This window comes from Arvicola amphibius, chromosome 4 (genome assembly GCF_903992535.2).
Source record: "Arvicola amphibius chromosome 4, mArvAmp1.2, whole genome shotgun sequence".
Taxonomy (NCBI): domain Eukaryota; kingdom Metazoa; phylum Chordata; class Mammalia; order Rodentia; family Cricetidae; genus Arvicola; species Arvicola amphibius.
This window is the reverse complement of record NC_052050.1, coordinates 93,282,042-93,300,369: the sequence shown is the minus strand read 5'-3', so window position 1 is coordinate 93,300,369 and position 18,328 is coordinate 93,282,042. Positions and strand designations below refer to the sequence as shown.

The following is an 18,328-nucleotide window of genomic DNA, read 5'->3' as shown; positions in this document are numbered from 1 at the left end:
TGACCTATCTACACCTTTTTTCTTTTGGTTTTTATAACACAGGGTTTATCTGTGTAGCCCTGGCTATCCTGGAACTCACTCTATAGACCAGGCTAGCATCAAACTCACAGAGATCTGCCTGCCTCTTCCTCCCGAGTACTGGGATTAAAGACATGTACCACCACCATCAGGCTTATGTGTTTTTAACTGCTGAGCCATCTCTCCAGACCCCTTTTCAATTTAAGACAGGGTTTCATGTATTCAGACTGGTCTCAAACTAGGTATGTAACCAAAACTGGCTTTGAACTCCTGATTCTCCTGTTTCTATCTTTGGGATTACAGATGTGCAACACAACCCTGGCCAGACTTCTAAATTTATATACACACCTCACAACACACCTTCCCTGCTAGGTCAAACCACCTTTGACTTACAGAGTTTTTTTGTTTTTTTTTTATTTATTTATTATGTATACAACAACATTCTGCCTCCAGAAGAGGGCACCAGATCTCATTACAGATGGTTGTGAGCCACCATGTGGTTGCTGGGAATTGAACTCAGGACCTCTGGAAGAGCAGCCAGTGCTCTTAACCACTGAGCCATCTCTCCAGCCCTTACAGAGTTCTTTTAAGTCTATTAAAGAACCGCAACCAGAAGGTACTGCCAGTTTATGCTGAGGCTAAACATTTCCTGACTGCCACCTAATAGCTGAAGGTACTGTTATTCAGAGGGCAGAGCAGGTTCTGGTGCATACTCTACTCCTCGCAGGCTCAATCTCTCTAAGAACCCAATGCCAACAGGTATTCCCTTCCCTTTCCCCTTCCAGTTCCCCTACTAAAAAAAACATTCAGGTAATAACAGTCCTCCAACCACCAGTAAAAGTGAGACTAAACAGGAAATCCAGTACTCTCTCTAGTATCTAATCTCACTTACTGTCCCCTACCTGACTTTCTGTTTCAGACTACATTTGTAGACCAGGCCAAGGCAAGCAGCACTGTCCCCAAATGCCCTTAGTAGGGGTAGGTTACAATGCTGGGATACTCACTGGCAAGGAGGTAGACGATGTCACACTACTAACTGCAGCAGGCTTCAGGGAGGAGGTCAGTAACTTTGCCACTCCCTGGGTCCCACCACCAGAATCTCCATTTGGACCTCCAGGAGGAGCCACCAGGGTCAGCTTCTGAGAAACAGGTGTTTTTTTCACAGCTGAAGTTGGGGCAGCTCGGCTTGAAGGCTGTCCCGCTGAGGGAGACTGCACACCAGGTAGCAAGGTCCCAGAAACAGAGCTCTGTACTTGGGCTCCTCCAGGAGATGGACTACTAGTAGAAGCCCCATGTTTAGAGACTGAGCCAGCAAAGGGGTTATTCTTATAAGATGGTCCCACAGTGCTGGCTGGATGCTGCTTTGCTGGATGGCTCAGGGTAGTGGAGGATGAGGCTGTGTTCTTATGAGAGCTGCTGCTGGAGGCTGGTGAACTTCCAGAGGAGGTTGGCATAGTGGCATGGAAGGCCTGGCCTTTGGTTGCTGTCTTTACCACCTGCAGGAGGGAACGATGACACTGTGGAGAGGCAGGCTTTGGGCCTTGCAGCTTGTTGACAAAGGGGGTCGGGGGTGTGAAGCTTTTCTGCTGTTGAGTGCCTGCATGAAAGACTTTGACTTGGGAGTTAGGCATGGGAGCTGCTGCCTGGGCTCCATGAGACGTCCGTGGCAAACTGTGGTGCTTTGCTTTGGACTGGTGCAATTCAGACATACCCTTGCTGAGGGTAGCTTGGCAGGACAGCTCTTTGTAGCCAGAACTCTCTGGTTTTTTCTCCTGAGAGGACTGCCCCAGTGCTAGAGCCTGTTCAGCCAGAAAATTGAGAGGTGACTGCAGAGCATTAGTGGGTGGTGGTGCAGAAGAGCTAGGCTTTGCAAAGTTCCGTTTCTCTTCTGTACACAAAACACCAGCAACTTTTTCTGTTGGTGTTTTGGAGGGTGCAGGCAGGGTAAATTCAGAACTGCTGGCAGCTCTGTTGTTCAATACAGCCAGTTCTTTAGACACAGCTTCCACAGAAGAGGCTGGATTCCGGGCTAAGTCTTCATCTAGTGAGTCCTCCAGGGGATAGGTACAGGGTCAGTGAGGCCACAAGCTGCCTGGGATGAAAGCTCCCTACTAGTTGCTCCAATGCTCAGGCCTCCACCCTGATGTTCTGAGAGCAAAGCAGTGGGACCACCAAGCTGTCCTGATGAGATAGAAACTTTTTTGTCAGGCTTAGCAGATGATTCCTAAAGAAAAGCAGAGATGCTCATAGTTAGAAGTATTCAAAGATACCAATAGTGGCCTGTTACAAGGATGTCAACAAGAGAAATGGGTAATTATAAGACAAGTGATGGATGAGAGTAGGTACCATGTCTGCCTTGCCTTGTAGTACTATTTGGCATGTGCCTAGCTGGCAGAGGTTGATTTTAAGCCAACATGCTTTGCCACAAAGTATGCCCACGCCCACAGTAAAATTTTTCTTCTTTTAGTTTCTGAAATAGTGTAAGACTTGCTCAGATACTCTGTTAGCTACTGTTATATCAACTGTCTAATGCAAGCTGGAGTAATTTTAGAAGAGGTAATCTCAGTTGAGAAAACACCCACACAAGGCTGGCCTGTGGGCAAGCCTGTGGTGCATTTTCTTGACTGATGATTGATACTGAAGGACCCAGCTCACTATGGGCAGTTCCACTCCTGTGCTGGTAGTCCTGAGTGCTATACAAAAGCAGGCTGAGTAAGCAATACTCCTCTATGGCCTCTGTACCAGTTCTTGTCTCCAGGCTTCTGCCCTGCTTGAGTTTCTGTCCTAACTTCCCTGGATGATGAACTATAAGCTGTAAGGCAAAATAAACCCTTTTCTCCCCAAGTTGTTGTTAGTCATGGTGTTTTATCACAACAATAGAAAGCTAACCAAGACAATCTGCTGACATTCACACTATCTTGAATGCTCCTGACTGAAATTAGACTAATGAGAATTAGTTTCAATTAACTTACTTTTCCTCAATACCTAACTCACCAGCCATTCTCATGGCAACAGAAATGGGATCTATATTATTGCTCCTGCAGCCCAGTACTTAACACAGTATGTTCTCACATATTGTAGGAACCTTTCAGATACTCAGGAATAAACAATTTAAACATCTGTTCTAACAATCACTTTAAGTAGGGCTAAGGGAACAGCAAACTCAACAGGTAAGTTTGGCAAGGACCAATGTTCCCTACTGAGAGGTTTCTGCGATCTCTAAGATGTTTTTCACATTTCTGTGCTCCATCCACTACTTCCCTGTAGTTCTCCCAGGTAACAGAGCCACTTCTCCTTTCTGCCACTGTTACAAACTAACTGGCCATAGCAGGAATATACTGCCTCTCTAAGAGATCTACTACACCGCTGAGCTTTCACATTTACAGTGACCCTGTAATTCCTGCGCTTCTTTGGAGTTGCTTCAAACTCTACTGAGTCCCGCAGCAACTGGGCTGGCTGAGTACTGCTGTGAAAAACTGAGGCTAGAGAGAGAGGGTTAAAGGCTCAGCTCAGATGCCTGCCTTGTTCAAGACTGCCATCTGAATAACTATTCTCAGTGAAGCTCACCAAGCAGCCATGAGCAGTCAAGACATTTCTTGAACTTGGCTTCAGAAACACCACATAGCCAAAGCAAACTGACTCACCTTCACCTTGATTTTTGAGGGAGCTATTACTTTCTTCTTGGCCCTGTTCGAAGAAATAAACAAAGAAATGGTTCAAAAGAGGTCCTCAAGAAGAGATTAAAATAGCAGTGTCCCATGAAATAAAACACTGAGGTACTTACAGGAGTGACGTCAGGTGCCCATGGCCTCGCCGGCTCTCTTTAAATAGAGTCCTGAAAGAAAAAGGGCTAGGGTATCATATCTGCCCCCAGCATGCCACAACTCTGCTTCTAGAGCTTCCCTGGATACTTCCCTGATACTCAGTGGCACTGAATCTAGCTGACTAGAGAGCCAAAAACCAGCTGACAGGCCTAATATGACCTCACCAACTCACCTAAAGCCAAGCATCTAGGCCCTACTAAGAAAGTCAGTGGCTGTGCTGCAACCTCTCAAAGCCACAAGTTCCCTAAGACAGTGGTACTTTTCTTACTGATATTCTAAATCCACCTAAGGAGACAATGTGAAGTAACACATATAGCATGCCTTTTTTTCCCCTCAGAGAAACTTAACAAAATTTATCTTTATATAACATATTCTATAAGGAAAGAATAATAATTCCCAAGGTTCCATCATCTGTCTAAATCACTGATGAATCAATCACTGTCTTTATTTAACCTCCCATTCCCTACATAAAAAAGACATGCTCCATTCATGGGTGGCAACACACATAAAGGAGCTTCTGGGACAGCAGCTCACACTATGCTCCCACATGGAATTAGAACTGCACCCTGTGAATCTATGAGGAAATCCCCAAGATGACTTCGATCTCTTAGCCTCTGGTAGAGCCACTGCGCCAAAACAACAAAGTTCATACTGTGACGAAATGAGAATACAGCCAATCCTCTGACTAAAGTAGGACACGCACTCTACAAGTAAGATCTCCTAAGGATAAGAAGACTCCTTTATAGACCCCATTATGTCCCTAGGTACTCAAGTGACATCAGAATTGAATCATCAAGACAGTGACTTCTGAGGGAAGGGATCACTGTTAGCCTAGACTAGCCTGTCTCACCTGGCCTGCATCCAGCCTTTGGGCCACAAAGGCTTGACCTCAGCATCCAAAAAAGCTTTCACACAGTCCTCCCAGGCCTGAGCCTTGCTGTTCCTCTCCAGATCACGGCTCTCCAGTTTGATCTTCACCACCTGGCACAGAAGCTCCCTGAGAAGCAGAGAGAGATCAGAAACTTCCCACCACCCCAAATGCTGTTTCACAGTTGTCACTGTGTGCTTTCAGCAACCCATGAAAGTAATTAATCCTAACCTTCATTAGCAATATGGGGACAGGCTCAGACACTGGTCTCACAAACCCTCCAATGACGCAAGGTCCCAGTTTGTGCACACCTGATTTCATCATTCCACTGGAATTTCTTCCGGGGTCCCATTATCCTCCGGCCCCCCTTTTCTTCATCTTCTTCCTCATCAGAACAAATTCGTTCTCTCTGCTCCTTGTCTTTCTCTTCCTCCAGCATCCTACAGAGGGAACAGAAGGAACCTTGAGGTCCTCCTGCCCACCAGCTTCCCCCTCCCTTCTACAATATTCTCCTTGATTTAAGATCAGAAAATGATGAAAAGCCTAGAATTGTGTTGGAAATGTAATACTGAGAAGTGTAAAAAGAAAAGACAGTGACCTGGAGAGATGGTTCAGTGGTTAAGATCATGTACTGCTCTTACAGAGGATCCAAATTCAGTTCCCAGCACCCCAGTTCACAACCACCTGTATAGCTCCATGGTATCTTTCTCTTCTGGATGCTGTAGGCACACGCACATTTCTACACACAGACTCACACAAATAATTTTAATAGGGGATAGAAGATATAGGAAAATAATAACACCCAAGTGAGATGGGACACACTTACTTAGCAACCTTTGCTTGTGTGTGTGCTTGGCATTCATCCTGGTACTTGGCCACCTGCTCAGGCATGGCCCTACCAATGGCATCCTTGAGTTTCTGGAGTGGTTCCTTTAGGCGCCCGCCCTGCAAAGAAAGGACAAAGTCCAGGTTTGACTCATGCACCACTCTCACACTGAGGACCCACAAGAGGCTATCAAAAGGAGACGAGATGCAGCATATATGATCCCTGTGCAGACGCTGCCACCCACCTGTTCATAGAGGTGAAGTTTCCGAGCACGCTTGACCAAAGCATCCTTGCTGCAGGGCAGGAATGAAGCCAGATAAGCAAACACCCCAGAACGAATTTGGCTAGTCAGCTCCCGGGTTTGCACCTCTATGCTGAAGAACACAACACAGTAATTAATGGCATGCAGCTTGATGCAAGTTTCATCTTCCTTAGGTTGCAGTCTGGAGAAGAAAGGTAGGCACCAAAAGCAGTCTGAACCTTATCTTGATGGAGACAACACAACCACATAGCCAGAGCAACAAAATCTCCAACAACAACATAAGGAAAAACTCTCAAGCTTAATGAATTTGGCCAGGAAAAGAGGGTCAAAGCTCTTAGGTCAAGAATAAGATCAAGTCAAAGGAAGCCAAGAGAACAAAGCGAAGAAGTAGATAGTTGTGGCATATGTCTTTAATCCCTGCACTTGGAAAGTAGAGGCAGGTGGATCTTTCTAAGTTCGAGGCCAGTTTGGTCTACTGAGTGAGTTCCAGTGGCAGCCAAGGCTACACAGAGAAACCCTGTTTCAAAAAGGGGGAGGGGGGAGTATGAGCATTAAAAAAAAAAAAACCATAAAAGCTTTAAAAGTGAAAGTAATTGCCACGAAATACTTTCCAGCAATATTTTAAAGATTTCTTTTTTTCTTTCTTGTTTTTTCCTGTTCTTTTTTTTGTTTGTTTGGTTGGCTTTGGTTTTTTTAAGACAGGGCTTCTCTGTGAAATAGTCCTGGCTGTCCTGGAACTCACTCTGCAGACCAAGATGGCTCAAACTCATAAGAGATCCACCTGTATACTTATACTTTCTAATCCAGTCCACACAGCAAAGTACCCAGATGATTGAGGATCTGGGGATGATGGGATGAAATGTACTGGGAACACAAGTAAAAACAAGAATGAACCCTGAGAGGCACCCCATGCAGAACAAACCTGAGGTTACCAGATTGTCACTCATTCTTCTGGATTCTCTCTTTTCATCTCATACTTGCCAAGAAATCCTCTTCCAATGGGCCATGACAATACATGTATTACAGCATTTTAATAATGTCTGTAAAACCTATCATTATGGAGACAGGGATCTAGTGTCCCTGTTTCATTCTAAATAGGAAAACAGAGACAAACAGATACTCACTCTAGCAGGATGCCATTAATATCTTGAGTGAAAAACTTCTGTTTGCTCTCTCCCTCAGCAGCTCTGGCAGCCTGATTCACAGGAGACAGTAACAAATATTAGTGTCTTTTCCCCATTCACAATTTCCCTCAAACATTCACTAGCAGGCACAAAATCACTGTTCCCAAAGAGCACCTGCCAGCAAAACACTTCCCACCATCTTCCTGACTATACCCCAGCCCCAGATTAAAAAATCATAAAGCTGATGCAATATCTGTGGGCAAGTTTCTTGGGACCTACAGTACTAATCACGGAACAAAAAGCAGTGATCTTGAGGAATCTGGTCAGAGGCCAACTCAACTAGTAACCCTGCATCTGTGTCTAGACGCTTACCAACTACACTGTAAATTGGAATTTCTACACTGTCAGTGGTAGAAAAGCAAATAAGACCTTAAGCAAACCTACAAGATTTAAAACAGTAGTTCTCAATCTCCCTAATGCTGTGACCCTTTAATACAGTTCATGTTGCGGTGACCCAACCATTAAATTATTTTTGTTGCTAAAAAAAACTCATAACTGTAATTTTACTACTGTTATGATTTATAATGTAAATATCTGTATTTCCCAATGGTCTTAGGCAACCCCCAAGGGGTCTCAACCCACAAGTTGAAAACCACTGATTTAAAGGCTTTTATGTATCAAAAATTATGCAAAGTAGTAAAAAAAAAATACTGTGTACTCCAACCATACCTAGTACCCAGAGATAAGCCTCCTACTAGAAAAGAAATTATTGTGTAATTTCAGTACTTAAGGATATCCTCTGAAAATTTGTAATATACTTAACAGTATCTCACACCCAGACTCCTGAAATAATACATGATACTGAAGATGACACTTGGGAACAAGCCTAGAGATCCCTGAAGTGATTCTCTCTTGGCTGTACATGGAAGTTACCTAGGCAGCTTTCCCTACCCAAGGCCAATAACCACAATCTTGGGAATTGGGTCTGAGGAATGTATGCTCTTGAGAAGTGGCCCAAACATCAGCCCTCACAAAAATAACACATGGTGATTTGAGAACCACTGACCTAAACCAAAGAAATACTGACCTGAGACTTTAAGGCAGAACATACTTTCTGAAATCAGACTCTAAATAAATTGGGGACAAGGTGACTGTAGAATAGATATATAAATCTTACATCTTCTGCTTTCCTCTAATTGCAGTCTCTGAGTCCCTCTGACTATGCCGTTAGGTCTTTTACCCACTCCCCACCAGAAACAGGTTTCAAAAGCTGAACCTGACCTTTAATTCCTGATCTTCAGGCCCCCACTTCCCAAGAGCTAAGATCAGCACCAAAATAGAATTTTTCCCCAAAATGTCATTCTCCCTTGTGGGTGATAGGAACAGAGGCATAAACTACTACGTATGGCTAAGGACGTGCAATTTCTTATACTTTCAAAAGCAGTCAGAATTCTACTTTGGTGTGTGACAGAGGAGCATGTCAAGTATCCTTCTCAATCACTCTCTGCTTTATTCCTCTAAGGTAAGGTCTCTCTCTGAACCTGGAATTCAATCTTTTTAGCTAAGCCTTTAGCCAGCAAGCCCACTGATTCTTCTGTTCCATCCCACCTAAGAGCACAAAGTGTAGTTACAGGTACATGCTATACCACACTTAGCTTTGTTATATAAATTCTAGAATCCAAAACTCAGGTCCTCATGATTGTACAACTAACTAGTACTCTTAACCACTGAGCCATCTCTCTGGCTCCTAGCCTTGAACTCTTGATTCTATCCTCTACTTCAAGAACTGAAATTAAAGGGCGTGCAGTACCATACCAGGCTATAAATTTATTTTATTAAGCCATTTCTCCAGTACTTCAGAACCTTTCTACCTGTATAACCCTTTAAAAACTTTCTTTCTGAAGCCTTTTATACTGCTTAAGCTGTATTTGAGGATCTGGTTTTATACTAAATTACTTAGGTGCTACATTTTTAAATAAATCCAAATTAAAGACCATTGGACGTTGGGCTAAGTGCCACACACCCATAATCCCAGTTGCATGAGAGGTTGAAGCAGGATTACAAATTTGAGATAAGGCTGAATAACTCAGTAAGATAACCACAATCTACAGAAGGTCTTGATAGGGAGGTCCAGCTAGCATCTGGCTAGGCTAATGTGCTGGCTGAATACAGTCACAAGTGTGAACTCAGACAAAATCAGAAAAGAATCAGTTAGCCAGTCTAGTCAAGAGCAAAATGAGGCTAGGCATTCCTTTTCAAATTTAAGCAATGGAAATGGGCATGTATCTCATCTAAAGGCCAGATTTAAAATCTAATCTTATTTTTAAAAAGAGAGAAAAGTAAAAAATAAAGCAAGAAATACTTAAACTGCTACCAACAATTATACACAGCAAGTTTAATTTTGGAGTTGAAACAGGGTCTTATGCAGCTCAGGCTAATCTTGAACTTCCTTTGTTGCGAAGGAATTACCTTGAACAACCATTCTGCTACCACCTCCCAACTACTGGGATTATAGGTGAGTGTAAACCATGCCCAGCATTCTAATTTTTAAAATGATATGTTCATTTCAAGATCTAGCATAGAACTCTTTATTAAGGCTACAAATAGCTGAATGTGGCTTTTGCAATTCTATGTAATGTTCTGTGTCCAAATAAAATTCTTCTCTGGAAAGACTTCCTTTCCAGTAAATTGTAAAAAAGGACCAGGCATTCAGACACCCATGCACACATACAAAGGGCTCCAGGCGCAGCAAAATCTGTAATGCCGAGGAGACATTACAACTTGCCAAACAGCAATGCCTACCTAGGGAGGCTTTCTTATACCACAGTCCAACACTGTTTCAGGCTGTGATACTTTATATCACTAAACCTTCCCCCCCCCCAAAAAAAGCAAAATAATAGGTTAATACTTTGATCACAATCTACTATGGGAGTGAGGGCATACCTAAGATTTTATTTTGACTTTTCTGTAAAATAAACAATGGTCTATTGCTTAGTCCTATTTAATTTCGTGAATAAAACTTTGAGAGACTACAAAACAAAGTGCTTACAAATTAAGGCATTGAAAAGAACAAGAAGCTTTTTTTTTTTTTTTTTTCGAGACAGGGTTTCTCTGCAGCTTTTTTAGAGCCTGCCCTGGAACTAGCTCTTGTAGACCAGGCTGGCCTCGAACTCACAGAGATCCGCCTGCCTCTGCCTCCCGAGTGCTGGGATTAAAGGCGTGCGCCACCACTGCCCGGCTAAGAAGCAATTTTTTAAACATGAATTTTGAGCAATAGGTTATTATGCTCAAATATGCCAAGTGCAGACTTAACTGCTCTCCCTTCAATATCATATTAAGATATACTATGAGTCTCTGGCATGACACAATTCATTAAAGCATTATATTCAAGAAGAACACATGCCCAATACTACACATGGGCTAACAAGGAGGAATCACAGATGTAAATAAGATATTTTATTTGCTTTGTATATTGTGTTTAAATATTTTCTCTAAGCGAGAAAAGGATTTCTAGATGAAGCTGACGTTTTACACTATCCTAAAACATGGAATATTATTCACAATCTGAAAATGCTATTAAGAATCACTAGTTCAAAATGTACAGCTGTTGAGCACAATTGCTCCTGGAACTAAAGTTCAAATCATAGTGCCTAGATGGAAACATTGTTTTAACAAAGGTAATGATATAAAACTAATAATCCACAGTTAGATTACAGCTAGTTGTAAATTACTGAACTGATAGTTCTTAGCACTTAGGGATCAACTCCAAATACTGGAGGAAAACAGGCAGCACAGCTATCCCATGCTAGATTGTTGTGTCTGGGACAGGAAAAGTGCTCACAATGTTAAGCTCCCACATGCCACCACGCAGGTACACCTGAACACTCCTGATGATACCCAACACAAGGGAGCAAGTAAAACCAAGTAGCAGCTAAGCATGTGCTATGTTTATACATACCACAAACCAATGAAATTTTCAAAATGTTAAAAAATGACACTCTACCTTAGCTGCCTGCTGCCAATATCAGGGCTGACAACCACAAAAGCAAAGGTCGATTGTGGGAAAGAAACTAATAAGTAGAAAATAAAACAAGAGAAAACAACTCCCCAAAGTAAAATTTCTAGAAGTGAAGGAATTAAGAGAGGCAGGGAAAAAAAATGAAGCCTGGTGTGCAAAGCTTAGTTAGTTCCTTCTTTGATGAAATAAGAACTTGGGAACTTTACACTTCCATTTCCCAACTCACTAAGGGTCTGTTTGGCAGCAAACTTCACAAGGTGTAGAGCTAATGCCATTCTACCCAAATAGCTTCCAGGAAAGCTCAGCCATACTGTGTCTCCATACCTGAGCCAGCTCCTTAACGCGCTTCTCCAGGGGTGTTGGCAGGCCTTCAGGGAAGGAAGAGGGCTGCCTGAATTCCTGATCCAATCCCACTCCAAGGGAATCACTTCCATCATCCATATCTTGGAAAGGGCTTCCTTCTGGAGACTCACTGAGCAGCTGCTCCAAGTCCAAGTCTGTCAGGGAGTCCATGGCAGTGGCAGCTTGGAGCAAGTCATTATCAGAAGTGGAGCCAAAGAGTGAGAGCAAGGGGTCAGAAGTGCCCTCCAATTCTCTCAGGCTCTGAGCATCTATTGATGAAACAGCTACAGGCTTGTGCTCCTCCTCCCTCTTTCTGAGCCTCTTCTCTTTCTGAAATTTCTTCAGCATCTCTTTAACACTTAACCCAGAGTACTTCTTCTTCTTTTTCTCCTTATTGGCATTGAGGGCTGTGAAGCTGTAAACAAGAGGGAAACTGATTACTCAGCTTGCAGGACTCTCTCCACGAGAAATGTTATCCTTTTAAAGGGTAGCCTTTATCCCTGTTCCCAGTAAAGAATCTCCATGAAAGCCTCTGTTCTGTCAGTCCACTCTGTTATGCCTCCATCCTCATGGCAGAGAGAACTCATTTTTGCCAGACCAAAGCTTGAATATGAATACAGATTATAGCAACACGGTATCATATAATGTAAATATCCAGTGAGTTAAGAACCACTGCCAGGCTGAAATAAAAGGTAGGAAAAAATGGGAGGGGCAAGGAAAGTATTTCAAGGAAGAAAGCATGAGAAGCAGAGAAAGAACATCAGTAACTTGAAGGCAGCTGGGGTGACCAAGGAGGAATCACGACTATAGACCTAACAGCTAAGACAGAAGAACTGGGACAGAGAAGAGTTCTAAGAGAACAAGGAACATCAACAAGCATATGGTAACAGAAATAGCTGCCAACATTGACAGAAGAACACAGACAGGCACATAGGCTATCTGACACACAGAGATGAGAATGGCTGACTATACCCAGAACAGCCCCGCTGGAGAAGACAGAAAAGGAAGGTCAGGCCCTATTGCCTATTTTGAAGCTGGGGAAGAGGGAGCGGGCAAGGCAAGTTGACTCTCAAGTGTCACGCCCTCATCTGGACTTCACAGGCCAGACTTTATCCTAGCGAAAAGCTGCTGCCTCACCCAGTTTTGGAAAACTTGGATTTTTTCGATTTCTTCTCCTTATCATAGGTGTCATCTTTTTTCTTCTTCTTTATCTTTTCACCACCTTCTTTCAACTTCCGCTTCTGAAAATTAAAAACAAGGTACAATTATACAACTCCTTGAGTTAGAGAACAAGCACACTAAACAGCACTGGCCTTGCTCCAGGTAGGGTACATCTTCAGACTCATTTTATTTCCTTTATGAACATAAAAGGCTTCCTTTTCAGAGCAGTCCCTGGGACTCAAACCTATAGATCTCATCAACGGTGTTCAGTAAACACCCAGATGGAAACTCCATGGTGGCAGTTCTGAAGACAGATTTTTTTAAAAAAATTATTTGTTTTATGTATATGAGTACTCTATCTGCATGTATTCCTTTATATCAGAAGAGGGCATCAGACCTCACTAAAATGGCTGTGAACCACCATGTGTTTGCTGGGAATTGAACTTAGAACCTCTTGAAGAAGAGTCAATACTCTTAACTGCTGAGTCACCTCTCCAGCCCCCTGAAGACAGATTTAGAAAAGGCTGTAGGTGGGTCCTCTCATTTTAAATAATGGGCAGTGGTAGACAGACCCTAAAATATGCTCAATCTAAGGCTGACTAGTTTTCAGTGAGTAACAATCCTAGACCCAAAGTTCTCTCCAAGTCCACAGTGGAGAAGCCAGTAAGAATGGTATACAGTTCACTGGCTCACACCCTCATGGCTCTCTACCCACTCTAAGATGTATCTGGAAACATGACGCTGCTGAGTCTACTGGAACATCTTGAGACATGGATGAAATGACTGAGGCCTGACAAGTATTCCCATACTCACATCATGTGGAGACAACTCTACCTTTCCACCAGTCTCCTGAGCCTTCCTAAAAGACTGCATATTCTAGTCACCCACTGATCTCACAGGCACATCAAAAGGTATTTCTGAAATCCAAAAGGAAGAATAGCCTAACCTTTGGAGATTTCTTCTTCTTTTCCTTAATGAAGTCATCCTCAGATTCTGAAGCTTGTCTAAACTGCAAGGTTCCCGAGTTAATGTAAAATCCTCCATACTTTGTTGTCAAAGAAGCAGGAACAAGTTCATCATACTAAGGGAGAGAAACATACCATCAGCTCCCATTTCTGGTTCTTTACTACAAGGTACAAAGCACATCTTGAGAATGCAACTAGGATTTTCTGTCACTCTTCAAACACCATGCTAAGACATCCTCTCCTCAATCACTAATATGCAAGCTACTGGGTATTTTAGAAAGAATGTGATTTTCACATGAAAAAAACAAAGCCTGGGTCCAGGAAGTCCCTTCCTCTTAAGTTCAGGACTCTTTGTACTAAGAGGACAAACTGACATGTCACAACCCTGCCCCACTGTCAGTACCATACATTCAGTAACTACTTACCGCCTCAGAGTTATCGATGAAAGAATCTGATTCATCATAGCCATACCCCATATCAATCAAATCCTGTATTCGGTCTTTCCTACGTTTCTTTCCACCCTGAAATTTAAAAGCAAGGGTTTTGGTAAGTACAATAAATATTGCCTTGACTCTCAACAGCTAGTGATTAAAGGTTGAAAAGCACTGAAAACATGTACTACCCTTAACCTATATCTCCTGTCTGTCTTCGTGTCTCTGTCTCTATCTCCCTTTTTCACCTCACACACACCCCAAACCTATCTCTAAAGACCTTTGGAAATAGGTCAGATTTATATCTGCATAAGTGGCCTAAGACAGAATGAAATAAATGGATTCTCTTGCTCTGTAACAAACACATTCTCTAAGGCCTTATTTGCCCATTTAACTCACACATTTCTCCTGCCACATGAGAGTTCTGAACCTTAATGCATTTGGTTAATAGCTGTAATCTATTTTCTCTGAGTCCTACATCTATTTCCAGATCACTTCTGACTACAAGATAATCCACTAAATGAACATGAAAATGCCTGGAGACTACTCTCACTAATGAGGTTGTTGTCTTGCCCAACACAGAAATCTTACATATTTTTCTTCAAGTTTCCGTGCAAGAGCCTCCACCTTATGCCTTTCTTTTTCTTCATCGTTGAAAGGATCCAAGACATCTTTTTTCTGGAAAGAGATATTCCAGAAAAAATAAATGAGACACACATACAAAGCCATAGTCCTAGTTAAAGAACCAAGACTGTAATAAAAAAATTTATTATTTAGAAATAGCAAGATAGAATACATGCCGCCATCACATCATGTTTAATTGTTGAAAAAACAAAATTGCAGCAAGTGTATCAGTTCATTGTCATCTTAGTTCCTAGAAAGGCTGAGGCACAAGTGATGTAGGAGGTACTTCTGTTTGTGTGTTGCTTTCACTGGTTAATGAATAAAGAAACTGCCTTGGCCTAGCTGATAGGGCAGAACTTAGGTCGGTGAACAAGACAGAACTCAATTCTGGGAGGAAGAAAGCAGAGTAGGAGAGAGAGATCATGGAGCGGCCAGAGTCAGACACGCTGAATCTTTCCCGGTAAGCCACTGGCACGTGACAATATACAGATTAATAAAAATGGGTTAAATTAAGATATGAAAGTTAGCCAATAAGAGGCTAGAGATAATGGGCCAATCAGCAATTTAATTAATACAATTTCTGTGTGGTTATTTCGGGTGTAAGCTAGCCAGGCGGCTGGGACAAACAGCAGACCTCTCCTTGTAACACACAAGGACCTCAATTTCAAAGCCAGTCTGAATATAGAGTGAGGTTAAGGCTAACCTAAACAATGCATTGAGGGCTTGTCTTAAACTAAAAGAAAAAAGGGCTAAGGGCCTAGTTTAGTGTTATTGCCCTTGCATGATCAAGGCCTTAGGCTCAATCCAAGAACCATACATTAAAGAGAGAGGAAGAGAGAATATGTAATTTCAACAAAACTTAATATCTACAATGGCCTAAGAATGAGGCTTCAAACAGAGGGCATTTACTAGAGATATTCAATGTCTACAGAACTGTGCTCAATAACGTTGATTCTTTCTGTAACAATTTTAGGTACTTGAAAACATTTTGAGATCAATAGGCTTCATAAAACTTCTGTAACAGTGAAGGTTCAAAAAGGTTAAAAATGATGTCTTAGGAGATAGCTCAGGGACTAAGAGCACTGATGTCTCTTTAAATGACTTTGATTCAACTCCTGGCATCCACATGGCAGCTCACAGTCATGTCTAACTCCAGTCTCAGGGGATCTAAGACCCTCTTCTGGCCTGTGAAAGCATAGACACACATACAGACAAAACACCCACATACATTAAATAAACAGAGAGATTAAAAAGGTTTTAGGGTCTTTTTTTTTCCCCTTTTGTATTTTGAGACAGGGTTTCTCTGTTGTAGCCCTGAATCTTACTCTGTAGACCAGGATGGCCTAGAACTCAGAGATCTGACTGCTTCTGCCTCCCAGGTGCTGAGATTTTAAAGGTGTGCCCCACCATACCCAGAAACAGATTTTTAAAGTTTTAAAAAGTGCTTTCTTTGGCAGTATATATACTAAAATTGAAACAATACACCGACGATGGCTCCTGTTGTAATGACACACAAATTCACGAAGCATTTCATATTAAGAAAAGGATATTTAAAAAAGGGTTAAAAATCCACTGAATATAATACAAATTCTTGACAAGCATTCTGTCTTTAGAAAAGTGTATGAGAGGTTTAAGAAGCTACTCCTCTGATAGTCTTTACCTAGTAAGCACAACACATTGAAAAAAAGGAAACAAATACCAAAACAATAAAATCATCATCATCAAACGAAAACTTAAAGGAACTCAAAAAGTGGTCTAAATAGTACTTCTCAAGTCAAACACTGACTCAAGGAATTGCTACCCTTGGAAACATACCTTCAAGGGCCCACTGTCATAACCCTCTTGTTTGCCAATCTCAATAATCATTCCAAATATTTTCATCTTGTCTTCTAAAGTTTATTTTTACTCCATTAGCTTACTCATGCATTTTTTAATCAAGTAAATTTTTCATAGCGGATATATGCTCTTGAACAAGGAATTTTAATATTAATAGAGATTAATATTAATACGCTAAAACTTAAAAGTACAAATAAAATACTGAAAAATGAATGTTTGCTTCAAACAAGTCCCTACTCTAGGCCAGGCATGGAGCTACGTGCCTGTAATCTCAGTACTTAGAAAAAAGAAGCAAAAGAATAGTTTTAGGCCAACTTACTACATAGTAAGGCTCAATTTCCAACCTCATACAAACAAAAAAGAAAAAATAATTCCTTTATTCCACACCTTTCGGCCTACTAAAACCCACCTACCCAAAAGATCAGTTATGTGATTTACAGTGTGCCTATATACTGGAATACTGTTGTACACACAAAATATAAACATTTAAATAGTAATAAATGATTTTATTTTTTAAATTTACCTTTATTTTATATGTATAAGTGCTTTGTTTGAATATATAGTTTGTATAGTATGTGCATGCCTGGTGTCCAAAGAGGTCAGAAGAAGACATCAGATCCCCCAGAGCTAGAGTTACAAGTGGTTGTGAGACACCATGTGGTTAATAGAAACAGAACCCAGGTCCAATATAGAAAAGCAGTCAGTGCTCTTAACCACTGAGCCAATTCTTCAAACCTACATAGGCAGTTTTTAAAAACAGGTGCTTATTTGTATCTTCTAATATTTCTACAATGATCACATACAACTTAAGCGGTTAAAATAACATTAGAAATCCCATTTTTGAGTACTACTCAATTCAATATGAATACTCCAAAGCCAAGCCAACACACCATTCAATTACCATTTCTGGACCAAAGGTTTACCTCTGTCCAAACACAGCATCCTGGCCATTATTAAGCTCACCCAAAGCCCTCTGGAGCTTAAACCTCAACATATTTTAACTTCTGCTACCTGTTCTCCTAGAATTTTCTTAAAATACCTACGAGACTGTAAATTCCCATTAAGCAGGGATAGTCCTTCCTACTTTTATATGGTCCTCACCATGCAGCAGCACTTCACATTGTAAAGAATATGTGCTGAGCCAACACACAAATGTATCAGATTATGCTAAGAGTGGTAATGGTGTTCAGGACCTCATGCATACTATACTCTTAACAAGACAGATCCACACTCAGGATTTGTAAAACTGACTCAGGAGTTGTAAAACTGAAGTCTAGGAGTGATTCCCTCGAAACTTTATCCAAATTTCTCTGTGTATTTCCATGTATTTTTCTGCAATATTGAAAATACGGAGCTCCTCTACCCCAGCTGCCAAAACAAAAAGCAAAACAAAACAAAACAAAACAAAACAGGGTAAGCAAGAGCACTGGAGTTCTAACTTCAGGTGTTCTACCCATTTGGTTTGAGCCCAGAGATAAATATGTTAACCTATTCCTACTAACGTCTCTTAAGGAATGGGACATTAACCTTACATGAAAAAGGAACTGTGAACAGATTTTAAATTCTTCTTCTCATCCTGTTTACTGGCCCTTATACAGCATGATGGCCCTATACAGACGACCCTTAGTATAGATGCATTGACTTTATTCTATCAGTAAGATACCAATCAAGACAGCAAACAGTTTGGGCTGGAGAGATGGCTAAGTAGCTAAGACTATTTACAGTGGACCTGTGGTCCCCTTTTCAGCACGCACATAGTAGCTCACAAACCACTGTAACTGAAACTGTCCAGAGGATCCAACCCCCTCCTCTAGCTTCTATATGCAACACACACATGTAGAGCAAACACTCATATACATAAAAGCAAATGGACCTGGAGAAATGGCTTAGTGGTTGACAGTGCTACCTGCTCTTGTAGAGGACCTGGGTTCAATTCTCAGCACCCACATGATGGCTCACCATTATCTGTAATTTCAGTTCCAGGGGTTCTGACACCTTCTTTTAGTTTCTACAGGTACCAGGTACACAT

The 18,328-nt window shown here is 41.6% G+C and overlaps 1 protein-coding gene across 1 annotated transcript in view; it reads right to left on the bottom strand.

Moving 5' to 3' along the window:
- The window catches only part of Ubn1 (ubinuclein 1), a 35,153-nt gene that overhangs the window by 7,137 nt on the left and 9,688 nt on the right, over positions 1 to 18,328 (bottom strand). Inside the window, 14 exon segments of the mRNA XM_038325471.2 lie at positions 1,023 to 2,077; positions 2,080 to 2,242; positions 3,663 to 3,705; positions 3,803 to 3,853; positions 4,693 to 4,839; positions 5,022 to 5,150; positions 5,537 to 5,655; positions 5,781 to 5,910; positions 6,923 to 6,993; positions 11,265 to 11,697; positions 12,420 to 12,523; positions 13,390 to 13,524; positions 13,834 to 13,929; positions 14,431 to 14,517. Coding sequence (XP_038181399.2) covers positions 1,023 to 2,077; positions 2,080 to 2,242; positions 3,663 to 3,705; positions 3,803 to 3,853; positions 4,693 to 4,839; positions 5,022 to 5,150; positions 5,537 to 5,655; positions 5,781 to 5,910; positions 6,923 to 6,993; positions 11,265 to 11,697; positions 12,420 to 12,523; positions 13,390 to 13,524; positions 13,834 to 13,929; positions 14,431 to 14,517 — 2,763 coding nt within the window.